The 25,308-nt window shown below is 48.4% G+C and overlaps 1 protein-coding gene and 1 pseudogene across 11 annotated transcripts in view; both read right to left on the reverse strand.

Moving 5' to 3' along the window:
- Positions 1–25,308, reverse strand: part of AKAP13 (A-kinase anchoring protein 13) — a 337,030-nt gene that overhangs the window by 13,199 nt on the left and 298,523 nt on the right. For 7 of the 11 annotated variants that reach the window (XM_078448989.2, XM_078448991.2, XM_078448988.2 and 4 more), the window contains 13 exons: positions 25,020–25,087; positions 22,832–22,898; positions 18,334–18,469; positions 16,617–16,729; positions 15,859–16,011; positions 14,997–15,247; positions 11,415–11,540; positions 11,185–11,302; positions 10,239–10,487; positions 5,280–5,356; positions 4,121–4,302; positions 3,918–4,000; positions 1,765–1,959 (listed from right to left, as the gene is read on the reverse strand). In XM_078448989.2, the coding sequence (XP_078305115.1) occupies positions 1,765–1,959; positions 3,918–4,000; positions 4,121–4,302; positions 5,280–5,356; positions 10,239–10,487; positions 11,185–11,302; positions 11,415–11,540; positions 14,997–15,247; positions 15,859–16,011; positions 16,617–16,729; positions 18,334–18,469; positions 22,832–22,898; positions 25,020–25,087 (1,818 nt within the window). The remainder of the gene's footprint in view (positions 1–1,764; positions 1,960–3,917; positions 4,001–4,120; positions 4,303–5,279; positions 5,357–10,238; positions 10,488–11,184; positions 11,303–11,414; positions 11,541–14,996; positions 15,248–15,858; positions 16,012–16,616; positions 16,730–18,333; positions 18,470–22,831; positions 22,899–25,019; positions 25,088–25,308) is intronic. The other 4 variants (XM_078448984.2, XM_078448993.2, XM_078448986.2 and 1 more) reach the window with 3 other exon arrangements.
- Positions 5,298–10,025, reverse strand: LOC132668454 (uncharacterized; annotated as a pseudogene).

A 25,308-nucleotide genomic window follows, 5' to 3' on the forward strand; every position in this document is an offset into this window, starting at 1 on the left:
GTGGTAACGGCACATCAGAAAGCCACGTTCATAAAGTGGACAAGCTACTTACAGTGAGGAGAGGACACAGGCAGGGAGGAACCCAGGCAGGAATCGGGAAAAACAGACTCAAACAAGTGGGAACAAAGAGAAACAATCATTTTAGAAATAGGAAGTACAAGATAGGAGCAAACAGACCCAACAGAAAACAACTTACCAGAAGGGGGCAGGATACTGGAACTTTAAAAAGATGGGAGAGAAAAAGCGTGAAGAGAAAGTGACAAGTACTGAGGACAGGCGGAGACAGCCCAGCATGTGGGTGACGCACGTTCTTGAAGGAGAAAATCAAAGCACGGGCATAGGGAAGATGCTACAAACTATCCTTTAAGAATACTTTCCTGAAATCTGCAAACTCTGAAGCCACACCAAATTAGAACACTGAGAACCTGGGGACATCAACCCAGAAAAACCCCAACACTAAGGCCTGTGCTAGTAACATTACTTGGATTTCGAATAGGTAGTTCTTTGGGCACTTGGCAGATGGCACATGACTTCTATGGGAAGAATCAAATTCTGATCACACTCCGGTGGCAATGCGCTAAGTCAGAAAAAAAGGAGTAACGTTATTTAAGAACAACTGAGATACCCAAGGGGAGAAGACATGAACCCAGGATTTTCTATCCCAGCAGAGGAGCAGACTTTCAAGCTCTCACTGGCACAAATTATCAACAGTGTGGAAGCACACAGGGTACTGTCCTCGCGAGCCTTTCCGGAGACACCTACTGAAGGATGAGATTCAGCCATCCGGGATGACAAGCCACATGACAAAGAACCTCAGCAGCGATGACCGTCCCTACTGCCCAGACTGTGGTCCTAAGCTATCATTTCTCGCTACCAGAAACATGAGCTTCTTAGAGACGTGACTCTAGGCCTGGGCAGAAAACAAGATGAGCCTACAACATCTTAGTATGCCAAACAGCCAGGCAGCTCTCAGAAAGTACTGGGGCCGTGGCAAAACGACTCCGAAGCCAAACCAAGAGGTGCTGGTTGGCAGAGAGAGGACACTTGGAACTTGTCATAAGGATCAGTGTTATACCGACTGGAACCCCATCAAACAGGTTTAAATTCATGAGTCTACAGTAAGATCTAAAAAGTTGTGGTCACCTTTAGAGGGTGACCACAGATCAACTCACTATCCTGAAAATTAGTAGATAAAGGGGGAAAAAAATCAAGTATTTATCCTTTTACCTTCCTTTTCCTCTGTGTTACAGAGAAGGAGACGAGGAGCTATTCTTGCCTCTGATACAAGAGCACAGCATTAGGAGAACGTGGCTCACCGAAGGGATCACGGCCGAGGAACTAAGCCTCTGAATGTAGCCGTGGGTGTGAAGCAACTCGGACAGAGGAGCAGACGCCCTGCCTGAGTAACAGCCAGACCGTGAGAGATGCTACAAAGTCAAAGAGCTCAGGTTCTTCAAAGGAAAAGTGTGCGGGAAAGAAAGAAAGGGATGGAGGGAGGATTGGAAAACAGGACTCTGGAAAAGCCTAACAAAAACCACACGCAAGACTATCATGTCTATGAATACGCCTGTGGCCAGAAAACCATGGGCCACGGGCCTGGGTAGCCGTTACAAGGATGTTCTTCTGATAGTAATTTACTAAACAAAATTATTTGTTTTGGGTTGTTTTCTGTATTTGTGCTTTATTTTACAATAAAACAGTAAAAGCTGGCAGATAATTTCAGAGCATTAACCACTTTGGGAAGGGATCAGGAGGGGTGATTACCCTCATTTATTGCACTTTTCATTAAAGGTCCTCCTTTGAGTGCCTCTTCTGTGTTGGAGCGGAAGAGGACTCTAGAGCTGTGAGTCGGGGAGCACTCCTCAGGCAAGGGAGTGCTGCACTCAGTCATGTCCCGAAAGATCATCTCCTTCTCTTCCAGTAAAAGAAGGATCTGCTGGTCCTTCTGCTGAAGTTGTTCTGCAGGGGACAATGGAGAAAAGGTCTGGTCACTTGACTGGGGCTTAGGAAGAGACGACCAAGACATGGGCGCCACCTCGTGGTCATCACTGGGACAACAGAGAACACAGGTCCACCCCCAACCCCCCTTTCCTTCACGAAGGCAATTTCTATCCTGGGTCTTTCCAGGCAAGATCAGATCTTCTGACATAACAAGCATGAACTTTGTTGGAAACACTCCTGCCTCCTGTGTATTTCTCAACCCACTCCTGTCTGCATCTGCTCTTTCCAAGGCGACCATTACTGACCCAACGAGGCCTGGTTTCACGTTTCCCCCGTTGAACGGTCTCCCTCCCTCACTTTGAGGACCTCACTGGTTCTCCTCCTGCCACCGGCAGCGGAAGACCAGGCTCCGTCTGGGCTCCATCCCACACCTCACACACCTCCTTCTGGGGATCTTCACTGCCATAGCTTCAGTGATCTCCCACGTGCTGGTAACTCACGCAAAGCACCCCAAATCCTGCCCGCTGATGAGCACCCGACCGCTGAGTCCCACTGGCCTGTGGCTCTCCTCACTTAGATGCCTAGTCCTTGTCAGAAAGCTCTTTTCTCCATTCTTGCCGTCCCCCCTCCTCCCTCCATCCTTCAGCTTGGCCAGTGGGTGCCGTCCCACACGCACCCTTCTCCGCAGGAGTCTCCTCGACGGGCCTTCCACTCCTGGGGGCTCCCCCACTCCCTCCAGCAGATCTCCCACTGGCTTCAATGCCAAAGAAGGCAGTTCAGGCTGAAATTTTGCTACACAAATCTATCATTTCCTTGTTGCCGCTCAAGCCTTGGCACCTTTCCAGCTTCATCCCCATCTCTTGGCCCCGACCCCCCGGCACACCAACCTGCCACTCCTCACCAACCCTCAGTCCTCTTTCCTCTTCACCTAACCGTGCCTGTCGTCTGGTGCAGGAACTGCTTTGAGAGTCAGCTCATGTGTCAAGCTGCTCTGTGAGTCCCCACAGGCAGGATTAGGTCCCGCATCTGTATGTGCCTGCGGTCCAGTCCATCATTTGTGCCCGTCTTCCCTGCTAACGTGGGTTTCCTGACAGCAGGGGCTGCTCCAGGAACCTTTGCACATCCCACTCCCTAGCACCTATAGGACAGTATACCTGGCTGAGTGCTTCAAACACATCTAGAGAAGGAAGTTTTCATCCCCGCCATGCTCATCATGGGCTGATAAATCAGGTGCAACTCTGGCTTCAGCCTAAATCTGCCATTTTCCCCCCTCCCCAAAACACAATGTTATCGCTTTGTCCAGCTTAAAGGACTAGCTGGACTCCTCGGGTGCTTACATTTACCTGAGTCGGCCTTATTTCTACCCAAAGCACAACACTCAGTAAGCACTGGCAGAGAGAGGGGAGCCTCTGCTGTTGACAGGTAGGGGAGACTTCTCGGCCATGCAGCACATATGTGACCCTGGACTGCTTGGCCTTCATGGGCCTCAGCTTTCTCATCTGCACAATGGGGATGAGCATATAGGGATGTCGACAAGACTACACGAAACAGAAGTCGAACATCATCAGTGAGCACACGTCTCCCAAAACCACCTCATAACTCATTGTGAACACACATCACAGTGGCAGGAGTAACTGATAAAAACAGAGTAACTGGAAAGCTCCTTTCCTCCAGTACCTCTCTCTCTGTTTTAATCTTAGACGTGACCGTGAATTTTGGCAAATTCTTCTGCGACAAAGTACAAAGAAGGCCAACTGGGTTCCAAGAACACGGCCAGTGAGAAAAGAGGATGTCCCCTTGACCTGGTGTCGGACCCCTTCTGACGGCCATTGTACCGGCACGCTGGTCGGCTCCAATCTGGCTGCTCCTCTGTCAAAAGCCATTCACTTCCTGTTTTGAAGTGCATGCTGGGACGGCAGCCTCCGCACCTGCACACACGGCCCGCGCACGGCCCCAGACGCTGCCAACAGCCTCACCTTTTAATTCCCGCGCTCTGCTGTCCAGCGCCCGCTTTTCTTCCTCGCTCTCGCTAGGAATTCCCTCGTCTTCATCTCTGTTCCTGACACCAACACAGCACAAGACGGATCAAAGACCCGCACGAGGTCAGTGACCCCAGTGGCTCCCTGGGGGGGGGGGGGATGAGGTCAGAGGGGGCCGGGCGCCCCGGTGTTTTGCTTACAGGGTGTTGATCGTGTCCTGGATGATCTGAATCCAGCTGTTCCGCTCCTCTTTGGAGCCGGCGTGCACTTCCACCATCTCGGGGTCCCTCATGCCCATGCTGATCAGGAACAGACCTTTCTCCTCGTGCGCTACCTCTCTCACAATCAGCTTCTTTAAAGAGATCACTGTTGACTTCTGGTCCTGGAGAAAGGGGAGACGGCCGACATGACAGAGGCAGGCGACAGTCTAACTCTCAAGAACAACTCTGATCTAAGGCAAGACCAGATGTACGATCTCACGTATATGTGGAATCTAAAAGAAAAAAAACCCTAAAAAGCCCACACCAAACTCCTAGAAAAAGAGACCGGACCTGCGGCTACCAGATGTGGGGGGGGCAGGGAGATGGTCAAAAGGTACCAGTCAGGAGAGGAGCAGGCACGAGGGCCGAGGGCTACGGCTAACAGTGCTGTATGGCACACACAGAAGGTGCCAGGGGTTCTTATCACACGGGTTCCCATTTCTTTCCCTCTTCTCTTTATACTAGATCCCTAGGAGATGACGGGAGCTGAGCTTACTGTGGTGAGCACTGAATAATGTATGTAAATGGAACCATCACTCTGTATGCCTCCCCCAGGGACGTACGTCAGTTTTTTCTCAAGACTGGGGAAAAAGGGCGTATGGTTTAGCAAACTGTGGTGGATTTAAGATCAAGAGAAGTATCTCATCATTTACATTTTATCAAACAGAAAAAGATCTCCAAAAAAGAGATAATAATTCGTATCTCTAGAGGATCCAGACATGGTGTCTACAGGATGAACCCTTCTAGGTTCCTCTGTGAATCTGTCTGGCAACAATACATACTGGCACGATTTACGGGGCATAACGTGCAAGAAATACTCCAGCAACAGATTTCTTTAGATAGAATGCCCAAGACTCTAAAAGGGACTGTGAGGGAACAGAAAAATAATGGTTTTTTTTTTTTGGGGGGGGGGGAGAGGGGGATGGCATGGAGACAGAAAATTGCAAAGGTATCTGAGAGATTCCTCAGAGGAAGCTGTCCTGAGCAAATTCATTTTGAGGGGGCAGGAGAGCAGTAATCCATGGTCAGACCCAATACCTATTCCAGCTGTTTCAAACATCATCAATTACAAACAGAAGACACCAACAATTCAGCTTACCAATGACGCAAAGACGTATTTCTGGTCTTTTTCTTGAAGGAAAACTAAAATGTCAGTAAGGAGAACTGCTTGAGCCTCTGGAAAATGGGGAAGGAGAGAAAGAACAAGGAGTACTTAGTGGTGAAGCACGGTCAGAGCACCTCTATTAGGGGACAGTTCAGCAACCCACCCCACACGGCAAGGCACTCGGGACCGACAGTACACTCTGCTCCTCCAAGGTGACCGTTTAATATTTTTGCAGGAGCCATATGTGGTCATTAGATTTTCAGAGGCATTTTTAAAAAAAATTTTTTAAGGTTTATTCATTTTTGAGAGACAGAGACAGAGTGTTAAGCGGGGGAGGGGCACAGAGAGGAGGAGACACAGAATCCAAAGCAGGCTCCAGGCTCTGAGCCGTCAGCACAGAGCCAGACGCAGGGCTCGAACTCACAAACCATGAGATCATGACCTGAGCCGAAGTCGGACGCTTAACCGACTGAGCCACCCAGGCACCCCTTCTGAGACATTTTGAAATAACAGCAGCTATCACCAAAGCCATATCTTGAGAAAGCTTGAGTACGCAGTTCCGGAAAGATCTATCCCATAAGGCAAGACTTTAAGAATAAAATACTCCTGGGACGCCTGGGTGGCTCAGTTGGTTGAGCGTCCGACTTCGGCTCAGGTCGTGATCTCATGGTCCCTGAGTTTGAGCCCCGGGTCGGGCTCTGTGCTGACAGCTCAGAGCCTGGAGCCTGCTTTGGATTTTGTCTCCTTTTCTCTCTGTCCCTTCCCTACGTGTAACTCTGTCTCTCTCTCAAAGATAAATAAAACATAAAAAATAAAAAATAAAAAAAAAAAGAGTAAAATTCTCCCGGAATAAAGTTGGGAAGGACTTTAACAGATGTCAAATAGTACCACATTCCACGACATCCTTGACTTTTGATCGTAACAGTGGAAGAGGCGTGGGAGAGCAGACCAGAGAGCCGCCAACAGCTGATGGATAAAAATGCCTCAGTCTAATAAAGGTGGGCTTCCCCCCCGCCCTGCACCCCAGGAGAACAGAAGGGCTCTGCGACGCCCTCTGGTTTCACAGGTACATGTGAACACAGTGGCTCTTCCCCCTGCTCCAACGTCTCCTAGGCAACCTTAACCTCTGTCTAACATGGACACAGCCAGCCCTCCCTCTCAACTAAGACAAAAGTCAAAGTAACTATCCACTTGGATCTAGTAACCCAAAGAAAGCCACACACTCTTGCTGTGTTGGAGTTCGAATTTTCCATTCCTCCCGTGAGGACAAAGTCTGGCATCTCTGGAGATCAGCCATCTACTGAGATCTAACCCAGGCTGGCCCCCCTGTGTCTTCTTTTCCCTGGAAGGAGGGCCTATGATTCCTTGGGAAAAGAATGGGGGCTTCTGCAGCCCCCTTACAGGTGGTCAGGTCCCTTCCGGCCTTTCCTACCACTTCCCACGACTGGAAGCCCCTCCCCATGTAATTTACTACCAAGCTATACAGAAAAGAGAAGTTGAGGCTCCTGGGTGGCTCAGTCGGTTAAGCGTCCGACTTCGGCTCAGGTCATGATCTCTCGGTTTGTGAGTTCGAGCCCCGCGTCGGGCTCTGTGCTGACAGCTCAGAGCCTGGAGCCTGCTTTGGATTCTGTGTCTCCACATCTCTCGGCCCCTCCCATGCTCATGCTCTGTCTCTCTCTCAAAAATAAATAAATGTAAAAAAAATTTTTTTTAATAAAAAAAAAACAGAAGCAAGGATGTCTGATTCCTGGGGAGGTACAGTTTTTTAGCTGAGACCACAGGAATTTTCTATGGACTACTAATAGTTTTGATAAGTTTCTTGAAGTTTACTTTTAAATGATTCAGGTGTCGGGGCGCCTGGGTGGCTCAGTCGGTTAAGTGTCCGACTTTGGCTCAGGTCACGATCTCGCGGTCCGTGAGTTCGAGCCCCGCGTCAGGCTCTGGGCAGATGGCTCAGAGCCTGGAGCCTGTTTCCGATTCTGTGTCTCCCTCTCTCTCTGCCCCTCCCCCGTTCATGCTCTGTCTCTCTCTGTCTCAAAAATAAACGTTAAAAAAAAAAAATTTGAAAAAAAATAAATATATAAAAAATAAATAATTCAGGTGTCTGCCAAAAAAGAAAAAAATTCCAAAACACAAGTTTCAACTTAGTTGGATCCTAAGGTTTGTATGACCAGGGTCGGTGGGTCGGAGAACAACACTCGTCCCATTCGAGGGGTGCCCAGCACCGTATTGGCTGTTCTTGGCACGAGTGTGCCTGGAGGATGACGACTCTGCACCAGCCCCTGTCTCTGCTAGAGGCACCTCGGGCCACAGAAGCCATCGCTGGGCCACAGCTGCACTCCCCCAGCCGGAATCCAGGAGCTTTCGCTTTGGGGGTGAACACACAAAGTGCCATGTGCAGGAAGGAGTCAAGTGCGGGCTCCAGGCAGCAGCTCTAGGAAACTCAGGTCCTTATGAAGGAGGCAGGTGTTTCTCAAGGGCCAGGCTGCCTGAAGACGGCCCTAAGCAGCCAATGTGGGCAGAGGCCTGAAGCGGGTTCTCAGAGCATCGGAGTGTGGAGGCAGCCTCAGGGATCACAGAGTTTAAGTTCACCACGGAGCAGGGACACACATGCTGGGGGCAGGAAGGGATCCTTCTTTCCTCTGAAGCACTCCGGTCCTTCCTCCTCACGCTCCTGCTGGAGCTCCGGCCCTGTGCGCTGGCCCCGAGCCCCTGCGGCAGGGGCTCTCCTGTCTCTGTCACCAGCCTGTCCCGCTGCTGCTTCCTCACCGCATCCCCTGTCCAATGTGTTCCTCTCCTGCTGAAAACCCTCACTCTGGAACCCACTGTCTGTCCACCCTGATCAGCAGCATCGGCTGTGGACGTCTCCATCCTGACTGGGTCCCTCTCTGCCGCCCCAAACCAGGCCATCCTTCACGACTTCATCCTTCATAAGTAAGTTTAATGCCGCTCCTCACCGCTTGCCCCCGGCCTCGTTCAGCCCTTGTTTCCCGCACCCATCAGACTGCGGAGTGAGCACGTCTGCACAGACCCCAACCTCTGAGCAGGGTCGCTTCATGCACCTCTGGAGCCATGCGACTACCTGGGACATCTTTGCTGTTTGGTCCAAGCGTGGGGACATGTCAGTGAAGGACGCTAGGGGGCTGGCCAACAGCAGTTACCCACGGTGTCACAGACATGTCACAGACGAGAGAAAGGCACAGGTTTCATCCCCAGCCTTGGTCTTAGGCCAGCGGGGCTGTGCACTGGGCAGGCGGCTTGCGGAAGCCGGCATGGGGGCGGGCAGACTCAGTGCTCCTGGGGAGGTCAGAGCCGCCGTAGGGGCCCAGAGAGCACAGGTTCGATGAAAACAATTATTAAGCAATCAATCACAAGCACAGAGAATGAACAAACCTCATGATAACTTCCTTAACTTGATGTAGCCGATCTTTTAAAAGAAAAGAATTAAAACCCAATAGAAAATTAGGGTTAGGGTTAGGGTTATGAAAGAGATAGAGATCATCAAGTTGAATAATCCATCGAGTTGACAGGAGTTCAACAGAACAGTTCTCTACGGTCCTGGGACCTGGAAGGTCCTCTACCACCTGTCTTCAGAACAAGTGACATATTTTTAATCTCACACACTCTGACTTGGTACCTGATGGCAGTTCCACTCCTTGCAACGGACACCGGCGGCCCCAGCTCCAAATGTGCTGCCCATTTCTGTAGGGGAATCTGCCCTCCTTAACAGCTTGCGTTTTTACAGTAATCTTACACTCGGGATTTTTGCTTGTTTGTTTTCTTGTCTTTTGAAACTGCTTTATTCTTTAATTTTGTTTAATGTTTTGAGTGAAAGAGACACAGAATTGGAGGCAGGCTCCAGGCTCCGAGAGGTCAGCACAGAGCCCAACACGGGGCTCAAACTCACAAACCATGAGATCATGACCTGAGCCCAAGTTGGACGCTTAAATGACTGAGTCCCCCAGATGCCCCCCTAAATTGCTTTATGAATTTCACATTATATAATGAGCATCCTGCCATGAGATCGGGTGAAAGTCCCCTGCTGTCAGGACCTTACAGATTGGGTCAAAATACAACATTTGATTAGAAGCTGGCCACAGGCGACCCACAAGAGACAACTGACACCAGAACGTTGACAATGAAGGTAAGTGAGAGCATGAAGTTTAGGAAGCACGTGTGTCTTCCTAAGGACTTCAGGGAAAACATCAGGGTCAAAGGCATCATGATGGTCATGGAAGAGGGTCAGTGCTCAGTACCCGCAGACCATGACCGGATGGCTTTTCCCTCGGCCGTCTCACCACCTCCCCAGTCCTGTCCATCTCTTCTCTCACCCTTGCCTGTGGCTCCCCGAGCCTCTGGCGCACGTCCCGCCCACACTGCCCGACGGAACTGCCTACATTTGCTGGAGGCACACCACGTTCACCGGCCTCCAGAGGGAGGGCCGGGGCTCCCCTTGCTAGCAACTTGTTCCTTCGTTTTCGTGGCATTTTCCACGCTAAGATTTTTTACTGTGTGCTCCGCTTTGGACGCCAGTGCTGCTGGGCCTACCCCCACACTCCTCCTGCGAGAGCCACACCGCCACACAGGCCCTGGCGCCAGCTCCCCCTCCGCCTCCCACTCCGTGGGGCCACCCCTGGCACGCACGCCCTCGGCGTCACCGGGACCAGGAACGGAGCAGGGCCACCTAGCTTTGCTGTTTAGAATCTTCCCCCTTTCCCCCCTTTTCCCTAACTTTCCTTTTTATCCTACTGGAGTTTAGGACCTTGTGAGCTATCTCGGCCTGTCCTTTCTGATAGAAAATTAAGAACGATTTGAGGGCGGCTGCTCCCATGTGATGTGTGGATGCGGCTCCCTAGGACAAATCAGCCAGTGACTGCTAACAAAAGTACCTGAAGTTTTTTTGCTTGCTCTTGTCTGACACACGAACAGACTCAGACAAAAAGCGAGCCTTACCTTTCAGCCTTCCTGCCGCATTCTTCAGAAACACACTCCCGTCCCGCACAAGCTTCTTCCGCTTCAAATCTTCCTTGGCAAACATCTGGCCACTCTTCATCCTCATGATCGACTTGCTATCTGTCTTCGTATAAATCTCATTGAGACGCACTTTCTTTTCGTAACTTGCCACCTTGCTGTCTACGGCTCCAATCACATCCTTCACCAGGCTGAGGGACTGAGCGAGATCTCCCTGCTCCACCTCATTGTCTTTGAAGGAAGAAATAGTTTGTTTTTACTGGATCCTTGCAGCCAAGGTAGACGGGGGGAAGCCTACCTCCCTGCTCCACCGTCATTTTCCCTTCGGGGGCATGCTACCAGAGCGAAGCCAACACACCAAAGGTCACGTGCCTATTCCTGTCGTAAGGTTAGTTCTAAGTAAAGTTATACGTTTTCAAGGACACAGGCAACATGCAGTTGCGTGCCGTATCCTAAAGTACAAGGAACCAACAATTTCGGGGAGGGAGAGGAGGATCAATTTTTCAACTTATGTCTTTGTTTTACCTCATCTTCAATGTAACTGCCCACTGCCCAGGGGCAGGGGGGAGAGACAGAGACAGAGACAGACAGACCAGTAAGTCCCGAGAAACAGCAGCAGGTCTAGCACTTAGGGAGAAAGCTGGTGGGAACCAGCCCCGTCCAGTGGTCAGGGAGAAGGTATTCTGGTTGCCGATTCCAGAGGAAATCAGGAAGCGGTTCTTTCCCTTCCTGCTGTGTCATCCACCACAAGTCTGGCGACCCAGCATTTCAAGTTTTCACTTAAGAAACGGGTTTTTAAGGTAGAACACAGGATCTCTTTTGGACGTTTGAGAGCGAGCAGGAGCTCTTCACTGGGGCCTCTGGAGACGCTGGACACAGGAAACAGTGCCCCGGCACCACACACGACTGGCTGAGGACAGGGGCTCACCTTTGGTACACTGCAGGATCCTTTGGAACAACACCGGGTATTTGGTGATCCGCTGGGTCACCAGCAGTATGCACTCCGGGATTCCCAGCCTCCTCACGACGGAGCTGCTCATCTTCTTCTGCAAAGGACAAAATGGGTCATCAGGAAGTGCTCAAGGGGGCTGCGGCTCAACGGACGGCAACACAGAGCCCCGGACAGTGATGGGGGTTTTCCACGTTTCACACCAATACCTTCACAAAGGCCTGAAACCGCTTATCCTTGGTGTAAAGGTCTTTAAAGTAGTTTACAGACTGGTTGTGCTGCCCACAGAACTTGCCATACGTCTTCTTCAAGCGCTCTGCGTTCTCCCCCGAAAACTGCAGAGAAAAGAGAAGGGAAGTCGTAAGTCGGGGTGCTGACGTTTTACCCCCATTTTGTACAGAGTTCCCAGTCTCTTTGTAAAACCCAAGAGTGGCTCCCCAAGAATTCCCTCTAAAGATTAAAATGGTGCAGCAGCTTTGGGAAACAGTCTGGCAGCTCCTCAAAAAGCTACCACATGACCTGGAAATTCCACTCCTGGATGGAAGATTTACTCCACACAAAAGCATGGATATGAAAGTTCACGGCTGCCATATTCACAAGTGCCCCCAGGCGGAAATAAGCAAATGCCCATCAAAAGATAATCAAAGGTGGTATATACATGCATGGACTATTATTATTCAGCCACGAAAAGGAACGAAATCAACCAATACATGCTGCAATACTGATGAACCTTGAAGGCACTATTCTAAATGAAAAAAGCCAATCACAAAGGACTACACACTATCTTATCCCATTTACAAAGCTATGTCCAGATTAGGCAACTTCACAGAAACAGAAAGCAGACTAGTGGGTGCCCAGGGCTGGGGCAGTTGCCGGCGGGGGGGGGGGGGGGGGGGGGGGGGGGAGGGGCGGGGGGCGGGGAGGGTCATAAAAATGTTCTGAAACTGAGTGTGATGATGGACGTACAAGTCCGTGAATACATGAAAACCCGCTGAACTATACACATTAAAGGGGTGCATTAAGTGGTATTTGAATTTATTTCAATAAAGCCGTTATATATATTTAAAGAAACAGGGGTGCCTGGGTGGCTCAGTTGGTTGAGTGTTCATCTTCGGCTCAGGTCTTGATCTCACAGTTCATAAGTTCAAGCCCCATGTGGGGCTCTGTGCTGACAGCTCAGAGCCTGCAGCCTGCTTCGGATCCTGTGTCTCCCTCTCTCTACTCCTCTCCCACTTGTGCTTTCTCTTAAAAATAAATTTAAAAAAAAGTTTAAAAAAATTTAAAAAAAATCCAATAACCACAGAAATGTCTATGTAGCATGCACATAAGTAATGCAACATGTGTTCTAATTTCCGTTTGTCACAAACACAGTAGTAAAACAAGGGGACCCACTAGATGTTCTCTGTGAGATAGTCTTAAAAATTTCACCGTGATGAGTTAGAAAGACATCAGGAACAGCCAGTATCACTCAGGGACCTGCTTATCTCATGTACCTGAGGCCAGCAGCCTGACAATTCTGCACGGCCCTTTAATCAGTCCCAAATGTGTGCGATCTCAACAACGCATCTGAAGATACACTCACTTCGGAGTAAACCCATGTGTTTCTGTGCGTGGTCCCATCATGCATCCTAAACATCGACTTCCAATTGTAGTAAAAATCTCTGAAGGCAACACAAATTGATCCTTACCCAAAATCTTGAAAAAAGGTTCAGGGAAGCTAGTTTTTCCGGGTCTCCTCCTTTACCAAAGGGGAAGCTAAGGCAGAGATATTTTAGGTGGTTTGCTCCCGCTCTGATACAGGCGCTCTGAAAGGGTGATTCACGCGTGCGTGAACTGGGGAGGGGCAGAGAGACACGGAAACCGAATCCAAAGCAGGCTCCAGCTGTCAGCGCAGAGCCTGAGGCGGGGCTCGAACTCATGAACTGTAACAGGGTGATTCTAGAACTGGCACACAGAAGCCATTAGTGGATGCCACGGGGGACTAGGATGCCATGGGGGACTAAGGTCCTACTGTCACAGACCTTACTAGAGGATGTGCTCAATACAACAAGCTGCGGACAGCGCAAGTCAAGGTTAGATGAGGTACCCGTGCAGGTGTGAGGGCAGAGAGAGAGACACGTGGAAACTGCTGGAAGAGGACATTCAGGGAGGAAAGGTCTTCCCTTGCAGAGCTGACCGCTCGCCCTTCGCAGACACCTGCGTTACAGCAGGTACCACACTGCGCGTGCGTCTGCTCCACACCGAGCCGGTTTTCACCTGAGAACGAGGGCTCCGCAAGGCGGAGGTCTACGCTGAATCTGCCTTTGTGGTTCCACCTGGTACTGAGTAGATGCCCAGTAAATACACGAAAAATGAACGACGGAATGCATCGCTGAATTAACGAGTGAAGGGTCTGGGCTCACGAACAGAAGAAAAGACAACCCTTCTAGCGCTCAGGCAAAGGTTCCGGCAATGGAGCCCCTGCTTCTACCCTGGGGCACAGACCTGCGAGGGAGGAAGAGCGGGTGACCTGTGCCCTTCTGTCTGTGAAGGCCAAACTAGCCACAGCTTCCCCCCCACCCCCCAAAGACAATGTTTTAAAAAGCAGCATTAAAAATAGTCTGTGATAAGCATATCTGAAAGTATCAAAGTAACTTTTGGCCCAACTGTTTTTGGAGTAGGACTGAAACCACACCACACCCAATATCAGCAAGGTCTATTTTAGGAACTATTCTATACATAGTTTTTTATTCAGGTGGTTTTCAGATAAAAGAGTTTTGTTGTTGTTTTTAATGCTTATTTAGTTTTGAAAGACAGAATGAATGGGGAAGGGGCAGAGAGAGGGGGACAGAGGATCCCAAGTGGGCTCTGTGCTGACAGCAGACGAGGGGCTCGAAATCACGAACTGTGAGATCATGACTTGATCTGAAGTGAGACCCTCAACCAATTGGGCTACCTAGGCACCCCAAAGGAGTTCTTTTTGATTTGAGGCACAGGGGGAAGTTGAGACTTTCAACAAATAGCTTTTGACATCTTTTTTTTTTTTAATGTTTATTTTTGAGGGACAGAGAGAGACAGAGCTCGAGAGGGGGAAGGGCCAGAGAGAGAGGGAGACACAGAATCCGAAGCAGGTTCCAGGCTCCTAGCTGTCAGCACAGAGCCCGATGCAGGGCTTAAACTCACAAACCGTGAGATCATGACCTGAGTCGAAGTCGGACGCTCAACCGACTGAGCCGCCCCAGGCGCCCCTCTAGCTTTTGATTTCTTAAACTACACTGTTTCTGATGATGGTACGGATGCTGAAGAAGAAACATGGGCTTTTACTATCTATCACATAGATTATGTATGCATTTAATTTTAATTTTTTTAATATTTATTTTTTTTTTCTTTTTTAATGTTTGTTTATTTTTGAGAGAGAGAGAGAGAGAGAGAGAGAGAGAGAGAGAGAGACCGAGTGAAAGTTCAGGAGGGGCAGAGAGAGGGAGACACAGAATCTGAAAGCAGGCTCCAAGCACTGGGCTGTCACCACAGAGCCCGATGCAGGGCTTAAACTCACAAACTGTGAGCCGAAGTTGGATGCTTAACTGACTGAGCCACCCAGGCGTCCCTGTATGCATTTAATTTTAAAAAACAGCATTAGGAGAGAAAATCTGTCCTTGTTTACGGAACAGGAAAGTGAGGCTCAGAGACATTCAATAATTTGTGTATGCTTACAAAGATAACAGTACAGCCACGATGTAAATACATGCCTACTGAGCCCCGAAGCTTCACATTTCCCCCACTGTGTGGGAAAGATCCTTCCTGTGGCTCACCTGATTTACAAGCACGTCCCCCATCCTCTTGATGAGAAAGTTCTTCTCACTTTTATCCACCAGAGATTCCTTCTTCCGCTCCAGGATCCTCTGGAAGAACTGGCTATGGATACTGATCAGCTCGTCCAAACAGGGGAACAGCTTCTCCACCATCTGCTGCTCAAAGAGCAGCTCGGTCATCATCCCCCGGCTGTACACGTCGCTCATGATCTTGAGCGTCCGGACGTGGTGCAGCTCTGTCTGCATCAACTCTGAGGGAGGACAAAGCTGGACGGTCAGGAATATTCTTTTGAAGGATTCTCCTTCAAAGGTCACCCGCTGCTACTGGGAGCCCACTTTAGGCTGAAGGCTGTTTAGAGCCCAATTAAAACTTAAAAACTGGGTCCATAGCTGTCCTTCCCCTAAAGAGCTTCCCTCTTACTCCTCCATATTGCACGTGGCCGAACACTCTTCTGACAACATACTGGATTCCATCACTCTTAAATGGTGGTTTCCCAAGTGGTCTTTCTAGGATTCAGAGCCTTTCATAATTACTGCATCCCGTTTCCTAGAAAACTTGTGCTTGGTTTCTAGTGTAGCTAAGGACTCAAACTGTACTGTCACAAGCGATCTCTATCTGGGGCCGTTGCACAAATAAGCACTCATATTAAACAGAATGTTCAATAAAATTAAAGGAAATAATTTTAAAGAGAAAGAGAAGGACAGAAATAAGATCATGTCTCTAGGCCCCAAAGTTTTTAAAGAGTATCTTTGACATGCTAAGTACTTGAAAACTGGCTTTCCATCCAGTCCAGGGATTCACCGGATTAAAAGTGCTGCACAATGCGAACCAAATATTTGCAGAGCGATTGGAGGGTCTCACCGTAAATCACTTCTTGCCGTTTGACCACATCTTTCTTTTGCTGTTTCAGAAACTTGCTGTCCACTATTCGACTCCAGGACTCTGCTTCTAGCTGTTTGGATTCCATCTCAAAGTCCCCCATCAGCTGTCCTTCATTCATGTCTGTACCTACTCCTCAAAGTATCAAAAGATCAGTATCAGAATCTTGGGTCTGTGAGCTATGGAAAGCTTACACTGGACTTCCCTGGGTGGTAACTTTGTAAGACACAAACACTGCATTAACACACAGGATACTTATAGAACGCATATTCCAGGGCTAGAAAAGAATCATTTCCTGTTTGGGACTGAGACACTCTACAGTCAAGATTCTGGCTCAGCGTGATAAATATCCCATATATTTGATGTGACTGAGACATGATTCCCAGGTGAAGCAGGAATTGGAAGGGACCGGGTTAACTTCACTCGTTTAAGAGAGTAGGCTCATAACCTGCTGAGAGAGCTACCAACTGACGGTGTATGAAAGTCTAGGGGAAGAGAAAGTGCTGGTACTAGAGTACAAGCACATTAAATCAACGACATCCCTCAAATGGACAACTATCTAACAACTGGTAAGCCTGATTACCAGTTCGTTACAAAGCATGTGGTGATTCCGAGACAACTCAGAGACTCCTCACAGGAGCAAGGAAGAGGCAGGAACTGCTATTCCATTAACACTTGCATTCAGGGAATGGCACACGGTCCCCACAGATGCATAAGACACAGCGGTAACTTCCTCTTACCCTCATCAGTAAGTGATTCTGTCGACTCATTGACCTTGCTGATTTTATTTAGTGAGTCTGTCGAATGAGACAGGAACTTCCAGGTGTTTGATATGTTCTCATCATTGCCGACTCTGGGGACAAAAAGAAGCACACACTGGCAAACATGTTTTGATAAGCCACGGTCTGCATTCTTAAAGGAGTACCTGAAAAACTCTAAAATGATAGGTGGCCGCAAGCACCACAATGATTAGAAGACAAATTACTTACGTCAGGAACCCAGCCACATGCAACACTACTAAGGAAGGTCAGAAGCACTTAACATCATTGCAAACTTGAACTTACGGGCCTTTTTTTTTTTTTTTTTTTTCTAAATGATAGGTAGAGCGGGGAGAACGCTCCTCCTTTAAACTCTATACACATTACACAAGAAATTTCTCTATCTGAAACTCACTGTGTAACCACTGCACTCTCTCCTTGTTCCTTAAATAATCACACTTATTTAATCAGCACTTCTAATAAACTGTATTCTTTGGACTAAATGATTGCGGTAGGACACGAAAGCAGGCCAGAGTCATTTAAAAGTTTACATTTTATTCAAAGAATAATTTTTTAAAGTCATAATGCAAACAAGTTTTGATCTGTAACAACTCTGAAAGGAAGGCCTTTGAAGAACAACACTACAAAGACAAAACAAAATAAAAATACCTGGAACATTTTTTTTTAGCGAGGAAACACTTGCCAGCACAGAGGTTAGGAAATAGAGACAAAAGAAGATTTGTATCCTTTAGTTAAGAATTTTACTCTAGCCTAGGTTAAGAGAGGTGCAAGATATGTTTTGAGTCCTACATTTGAGATGATTTCTTTACTTGATGTGAAGGCAGGAGTCTTATCCCAAAGCAGCCAATAATATCACAATCAGTCCTGTGCTAACCCCGTGACAGCCAGGGCTTGCACAGTCGGGGGCCATAGCAACTTTTGCAGGGACCACAAAAGGAACTTAGTGCAAATGAGTGAGTGGGGACCTAACAGTCATAACTGGCCCATTATTCACTTCCATGGAACGGACTTAAGAGTCCAGATGCAAGGACAGAAAAGAGATTTAAAGAGAAGCAAAAACACCAGGTTCAATGGACCAACACGCAAGTGTAACATCTGAAAATTTAAGTGATTACCAGACAAAATTCAGAAACAAGTCATTTCCCCCGTTTCCACTTCTTATTTTAATCTAAAAACCAGCCCTTTATAACTAGGGATCCTTAAAAGCGAGGCTGACTGTGCACAAAGCATAGGACAACCTGGCTGACAGGGGATCCTTGTCACAAAATGGCAGTCAGGACAGTGCCTCAAAACGTAATCCCCACTCTCCTCGTCTGTACACCTGGATGTGCACCAAGTCATTAACTTTACACAATTTTTTTTCTTTTAACGTTTATTTATTTTTGAGACAGAAAGAGACAGAGCATGAATGAGGGAGGGTCAGAGAGAGAGGGAGACACAGAATCTGAAACAGGCTCCAGGCTCTGAGTGGTCAGGACAGAGCCCGACGCGGGGCTCGAACTCACGGACCGCGAGATCGTGACCTGAGCCGAAGTCGGACGCTCAACCGACTGAGCCACCCAGACGCCCCTACACAATTTTTTTTTCTGATGAGAATCTTTTTGTCAAATTATAGGATTATTTTATTACACTCTTGTCACCTAGATGTCAACCGAGCTGTGTTTAAACCCCCACTTACCCAGCAATGTTCTGTATGGAGACACTTTTGGAGAGTGAAACACTCTGCTGTGACCGTCTACTGGCAAACATGGGGACGGCAGTGGTTTCCTCCACCAGGAGGACCGCGGATCGGGGGCGCTCCTTGGGCTGGGAGGCTGTGAAGGAAGAGAGGGCACAGACTGAAGCACACGTTTCCAAGCTCACCAGGGCGGACTCCTCTGACAAATGCCAAACAGAAGCAAACGTCTCCAGGTTAGATTTGCCCTGGGAGTGTAAGTGCGTACAGAAACTCTACAGAGGATGGTCGGGCAACACCTAGTGAAGCTGCAAATGCCTATACCCCTTGATCCAGTAATTCCAATTCAGGGCACGTTTATTCTGCAAGATGCACGTGTGATGCTTGAAACGACATACGTCCAAAGTTATTCAATGCGACACTAGTGATCAAAGCAAAATACTACAAAAGACAAAAACGAGTATCAAGAGAAGATTGATTAATAAATGATGGCATGTCACATACTGGAATACTATGTCGTTTTGAAAAAATGAGGACAGTCGCCATGAACCAACACAGATCTCCAAGATAACATTGCAATGGAGGGAAAATCAAGGTGCAAAACAAAGTTACACAACAGACTCTCATGTTTAAAAAAAAAAACAAAAAGGGGCACCTGGGTGGCTCAGTCGGTTAAGCGTCCGACTTCGGCTCGGGTCATGATCTCACAGCTTGTGAGTTCAAGTCCTGCACCGGGCTCTGTGCTGACAGCTCAGAGCCTGGAGCCTGCTTTGGATTCTGTGTCTTTCTCTCTCTCTCTGCCCCTGCCCCAGTCACACTCTGTCTCTGTCTCTCAAAAATAAATAAACATTAAAAATATATTTTTTTTTGAAAAATAAAAAAAGAGAAAAATGAGGGTGCCTGGGTGGTTCAGTTGGTTAAGTGTCCAACATCAGCTCAGGTCATGATCTCACGGTTTGTGAGTTCGAGCCCCACATTGGTCTCTGTGCTGACAGCTTGGAGCCTGGAGCCTGCTTCGGATTCTGTGTCCCCCTCTCTTTCTGTTCCTCCCTCGCTCGTGCTCTCTCTTAAAAGTGAATAAATGTTAAAAAAAATTTTTTTTAAAAGATTCATCCAAATTATTAAAGGAGAAAAAAAGAAAAATTAATAACCCAAATTGGTGTTGGCTTTATTTTAATAAAAAAAGTTGAAGATAAATATATAAAACTAAGAAGAGTGGTTTCATGTGGGTGGGATGGAGATTAGGCAACAGGGATAAAGAATCGTGTGATAACAGTGCATTCAAACCGAGAAAGTAATTCAAAGGAAAATAAATTCAAATGAAATTGAATTCAATTCAGAGGAAAACAGAATAATTCAAAAGGAAATAAAACAAAATTGAAAGAATTTTCGGGATAAAAGGAACCACAGGGCTGGGAGGTCAGTGCTTTTTGGGGGTGCCTCCCCAGCAGCTCTGAGGTGCTTGTCAGACGGGCGAATTCCCTGCCCTGTCCACCCTTGGGGCGGGCACTGTGGCGTCCACACGTTTTACGAGCTCCCTGAGTGATGCTTTTGCTGTTTGACAACACAGATTTTGACCAATTCTTTTAATTTACAGCTGGGTGAGATGCAACATATGTTTAAGGTCACACAGTAGGTTCTCCTCAGAGTGCTTGTTTCTCCTGAATGTGACCAGAGAGGAAAGCAGAGCTCTGATTTCATGTTCAACTGGACACACCAGCATTTGGGTTAACAAGTGATTTCTCCCTGGTAACAGCTCCTGTCCCAGATGCGAGCTGCATCATCTGTCTGTCCCCAGGAGTGCCAAGAACTAGAGGAAATTGTACTGGGGCAGCTGTTATGACTTCACGGTATTTCAGGATGTTTTTGACTTCATCAGAATTAATAAAAACCATTAATTTCCAACTCAAATTCTATTTAGAAGAAGGTGACATAATAAAACACCAGAAACATGCTACACTTGCACACAACCAGACCCCTCCTGGAGGAAGCACACAAGGACGGAGATGTGGGCCCTGCCCCAACAGAGAGGGGGCTCTATGCCCAAGTGTTCAAGGGCCCAGGGCACAGCCTCGGTGCGGCGGGAGGGATGTCAGCGAGTGGACAGAATCTGATGGAGGAACAAACACTGGTCCCTGAAGAGTGGGAAGGATGTGGATGGGCCAGAAGGAAGACAGGACACTGATGAGGAGAGAGCTGTGTGAAGGAAGCAGCGGAAATAATCATGTCGTATGAATGTGGAAAGGAGGGAACCGGTAGAAGAGAAAGGAAGAAGATGTATATAAAGAATCAGTAGAAAGAGTTGGAGAGGCTGAGTGAGGTCATGCTACGCAGAACCCTAAAAGTGATAAAGAACAACTTTGTTTCTTTTTTTTAAACTAAAAAAAATTTTTTTTATATAACCTCTACACCCAATATGGGACTCGAACTCCAAACAACCCCGAAATCAAGACTTGCACTGACTGAGCCATCCAGGCACCCCAAGAACAACTTTATTTAAAAAAAAAATTTTTTTTTTCAAATGTTTACTTATTTTTGAGAGAGAGAGACAGAGACAGAGTGCAAGCAGGGGAGGAGCACAGAGAGAGGGAGACACAGAATCCAAAGCAGGCTCCAGGCTGTGCGCACGGAGCCCAACGCGGGGCTTGAACTCACAAACCGCGAGATCATGACCTGAGCCAAAGTCGGATGCTTAACCGACTGAGCCACCCAGGCGCCCCAGAACAATTTTGTTTTCAAAGGACAGCATGGGAGCGGTAGTGAAAGTTATAATTTCCCTTCTTTGAAACCGATCCCTACTCCACTCAGGTTAAGTGGCTTAGTATCTCTGAGCCTCAGTTTCCTTCTTTGTGGTGATGGGGACAGTAGCCAAAACTAACACTTAAGGAGGCCTACCATTAAGTACTTTATAGGTTTGGTCTCGTTTAAACCTGTCGACCACCCACTGAAACTGCCGTCATTCGTTTCGATGACGGACGGAGTGGGGATGCAGTAAATGTCTAAGGTCACATGGCTATTAAGAGGCAGCGCTTGGCTCCGACCCACACGACTTGAATCCACTATCTGTACTCTTACACCACACTCACTGGGGGGGGGGGGGGGGGGTGGTAACACAGGAATAAAAATACATGTGGGGGTCAGAGGTAACACACACAACCTGGCATAAGACAGGTAGCCTTAAAAAAAAAAAAGATGTTAAAAAGAAAAAAAGATGTCATTTTATGTCATTTTATCTGATATGGAAGCAAACAGATTTCTGAAGTGAGGGATAATGTCCCGGAAAAAAAGTTAAGGAAGATGAGACTGGTAAAAGGTGCTGGAATAGGCTGGATCACCGACAAAAGTGGTTGTCGGTCTGGCGAAACTTCTCTTCCAGAAATCTACTCGCAGAGATGGGCAGCCAGCAGCCTTGATCTCCCTAAAGGGAATTCCCCATCTCCTGGAAGAATTCAGAGCAACCAGGCGAGCGACACTGGTTCTCAGGCCAGGGCACCAGCCTCACCTGGAGGGCCTGGAGCACCGCCCTGGGCGCCACCCCTGGAATTTCGGATTTAGTAGGTCTGGGCGGGGCCCAGGAACTCGCACTTCCGATGGATCCAGGAACTACACTTTGAGAAACACTGCCTTGGGGTAAGCCCCACACAGGTGTCTGTAGGGGCCAATTAAGATGATACTCAGAACTGCGTCACTTGTGGTGATTTCGGCGGGGAGGGGGGACTGATAATGAAAGTGGGGAGCAGGTCTGTGAAAGAACACAGCCTGCAGTCTGCAACAGCTGACACTTAACAACACGCACAGATCTCAAAGTGATAGATGGGGGAAAAAAAGGATGAATAAGCGTAGGTCCTATGTAACATAAATTCGACACGTGAAACAGTAAGAGACATTTTCAGAGACAGACATACGTGTGACAACGGAGCTGAGTGGAAAGAGATGTGTTAAATAACTACAGTGGGTGCTAAGGAGGGAAAGGCATGAGGGAGTGGACAGCGAAAAAGGGAGAACGTGAAGTAAAACCAAAGTGGAGCCTTGCACACACTGGTGAAGGCAGCATGATGTGGATGGAACAGTGTCATTTACGCAGTTTTCTGTACCACCTGAAGTCATTGGGGAAAAAAGAGAATGATTTACTTAACTTCACAGTGTATGAACTAAGAAGTTCAATCAGCAAGATCTCATTTTCTTTGTGCAACTGTGAGGCCCTAAAAACAAGCGTCGACCCTCGGAAGAGGAATTTCGAGAGGCACGGGGTCACCTGCTTAAACACACGGACACAGGGCTGCCTTTTAAGCAAGTACACACACCCTTCTAGAGCCTTCTAAGACAGCCAGATGGCAGAACATTAAGCTTGTGGTCAATGAACCTGGAGCCTTCTCTAACTTAACACGAAATAAATACTCAAATCTTGATTAAGAGTAACAAATGAATTACTACAAAAGTATGTTTAAGTCCTGAACCAGAGAGTCAAAAAGCTGGAAGAGAGGAGGGCGGAGTTACTTACGCTTGCTTCTCATGATGACCGTGGGCAGCGAAGACGTGTCATGTGCCTGCAGGGTCCCCTTGGGCTGCTGGACGAAGAGGAAAAGGAAATAAATAAGTAGATGAAGGCTGTGTCCACAACTTCTTTTCTGTAGACTTCAAGAAGCCTAGGGCAGAGAGAGAGCCAGCCTGGCTCCTGGCCAACAGGCCACAGCATCCCGTCCGTCACCCCACTGGCTCTCTTCTGAACCCACCAAGTGCCATGGCCCCACAAAGGCTGCCTCTCCTGCCCGGAATGCCCTTGTGCCTTCGCCACGGGACAGTCTTCTATTCAAGACCAGGCGAGAACTACCTCCTCAGTGAAGCCAGCATCACCTTCTTTCTCCTCCTCTCCCAAGGCGGTGGCTGGAAGCCCCTGAGAATCCTGCACAGGCCTCCATGGAGATTCTCCCCCATTTACGGCCACAGCCCACTCACCATCTTCCCCACTAGAATGCGGGTTCCCTAAGCCAGCTTCTGTGCCTTTTTCTCTTTCTCCAGTGGCCAGCATTAACAAGGTACCGAATAGTTCTCAGGTGAAGCACTAATTTTTGTTGTAGCATCTGACAGAAACACTTTAAGTGAGAAATTACAGACTACACCAATTACCCTGAGAGAAATCATTAGTGGAAGCAGGAGGTTTCCATATTTAAAAAGGCCCCTTCCCCCCCACTTTTAGGCTGTGTTCTCTTCTAGGGGAGATGCTACATTTCCATCATGAGAACCTAGTACATTCCCAGCAGCGCTGTCTTGTCAGAGATCACAAACTCCATGCCTGTGGGGCCGGGCAGGCAGCGAACGACAGAGACAAGTGGGAGGAGAGGGAATCTACACATCCTGTGGAGGGCATGGCAGCCACTGGGGCCCCAGTGCGTTACCACTTCCCGTCCATCTTCCCAGCATTTAGGAAACCCAGAAGACAGATACCATTCTGGATGCTTAGGATCAATCAACAGATCAAACATTCCTGACTTCAGACTGCTCAGCAAGTCTGGGGCTTACGTTCTAGTGGGGGGCTGGGGAGTGCAGACCATGTAAAATCAATGTAATAAATAATACAAGCTGTTAAGCACAGACCCTGAGAAGGTGGTAAATACTACGGAGAAAAGGAAAACAAGCAAGGTGAAAATCGGTAATTCTGGGTAAGAGGAAATAACCAGGGTTGTGAGATCTTCCAATTCTTTAAGGAGAAATCAGAAATCCAAATTGATATGAAATGCGATTTTTTTAATAACTGCATTAACCAAAAAACAAAAACATTACTTTAAGAGCCAAACAAATTTATGTCCATGGCCTGATAAGATCTGGGGTTCAGAAGCCTATCATTTTTACACTAGTTCAGACTAGCGGTAGCCGCATCATCTGGGAACTTGCGGGAAATGCGAATTCCCGGGCCCTGCCCCAGAACAGGCAGCTCTGGGAGCTGGCCACAGTGAGCGGTCTTTTAACAAGTCCCTGAGCAGGCTCTAACGCACACTCAAGCGTGAGGCCACTGCGCTTAGATAAATGTCTGGTGACTGAGGCAGCATCCTGAGCGTCTGTGTAGACGGCAGCTGGAGGGCACTCTTCGGACAAGGAACAAAAGGACATTGATTTATGGGTGGCCGGAACACCGGAAACCACAGAGGGTACCTAGGGGTATGCCCCACACCCACTCTCCTGAAGGGCCATCTGATAGGCAGCACCCATTATTGTGCAGTGCGCGTTCCCAGAGCAGGTGCTACCGCATGCCTGGCACTTCCTGTTCTTGGGTCATGTGCCCAGAGCCAACCCCTTTGTGGCCCTGCGGACTCAAGTGCTGCCAGGCAGGCTGTGCCAAACCCTAACCCCCTCCCCTCCCGCCTTGGCTCCTCGGGAGGTCAAGGCCCCTGAATGGCACCAGGAGGAAGCCAGGTGTGTGACCGTCCAGGCAGGCCTGCACACACGGTTAAGAAGAAAACCACTGTAACAACACCAGACACATGCGCATCATGGAGAAATGTGTAGTTAACGTGGGAGTTCTGAAACCCACAGGCTCCCGGGTGCGTTAACTAAGAGACTCCATCGCTTTAAAGACAAACTACAGTTTGGTTATTTTGGTCTCAGTCTTGGTATCAAACGATCACAATACACAAAAACCACAACCTGGCCTCTCCCAACCCCGAGGACTGGTCCGCTCAGAAATGCCTTACCTTCATCTTGACCTTTGCACAGGAGGCCAGACTCTCTCTGCAGCCTTTGTGGACGAAAGCACCGCAACCTGAAAAACAAGCAAAGCTCAAGGTGACTTCGGGCAAACATATCCCAGGGTCTGACTTCACGCTGCCGCGGCAGCCTGTGGACTCCCAAGCGAAGTCACTCACATGTCAGAATCCGGCTCTGACTGCAACTACAGCCTGTGGTTCCCTTCCAGAAAGCAGGCGTGTGATGTCATTTGGAGGAAGAGAAATGACAGCAGATGAGACTTCTGATTAGTGGAAA

The sequence above is a fragment of the Panthera onca genome, chromosome B3 (genome assembly GCF_046562875.1).
Source record: "Panthera onca isolate mPanOnc1 chromosome B3, mPanOnc1 haplotype 2, whole genome shotgun sequence".
NCBI lineage: Eukaryota > Metazoa > Chordata > Mammalia > Carnivora > Felidae > Panthera > Panthera onca.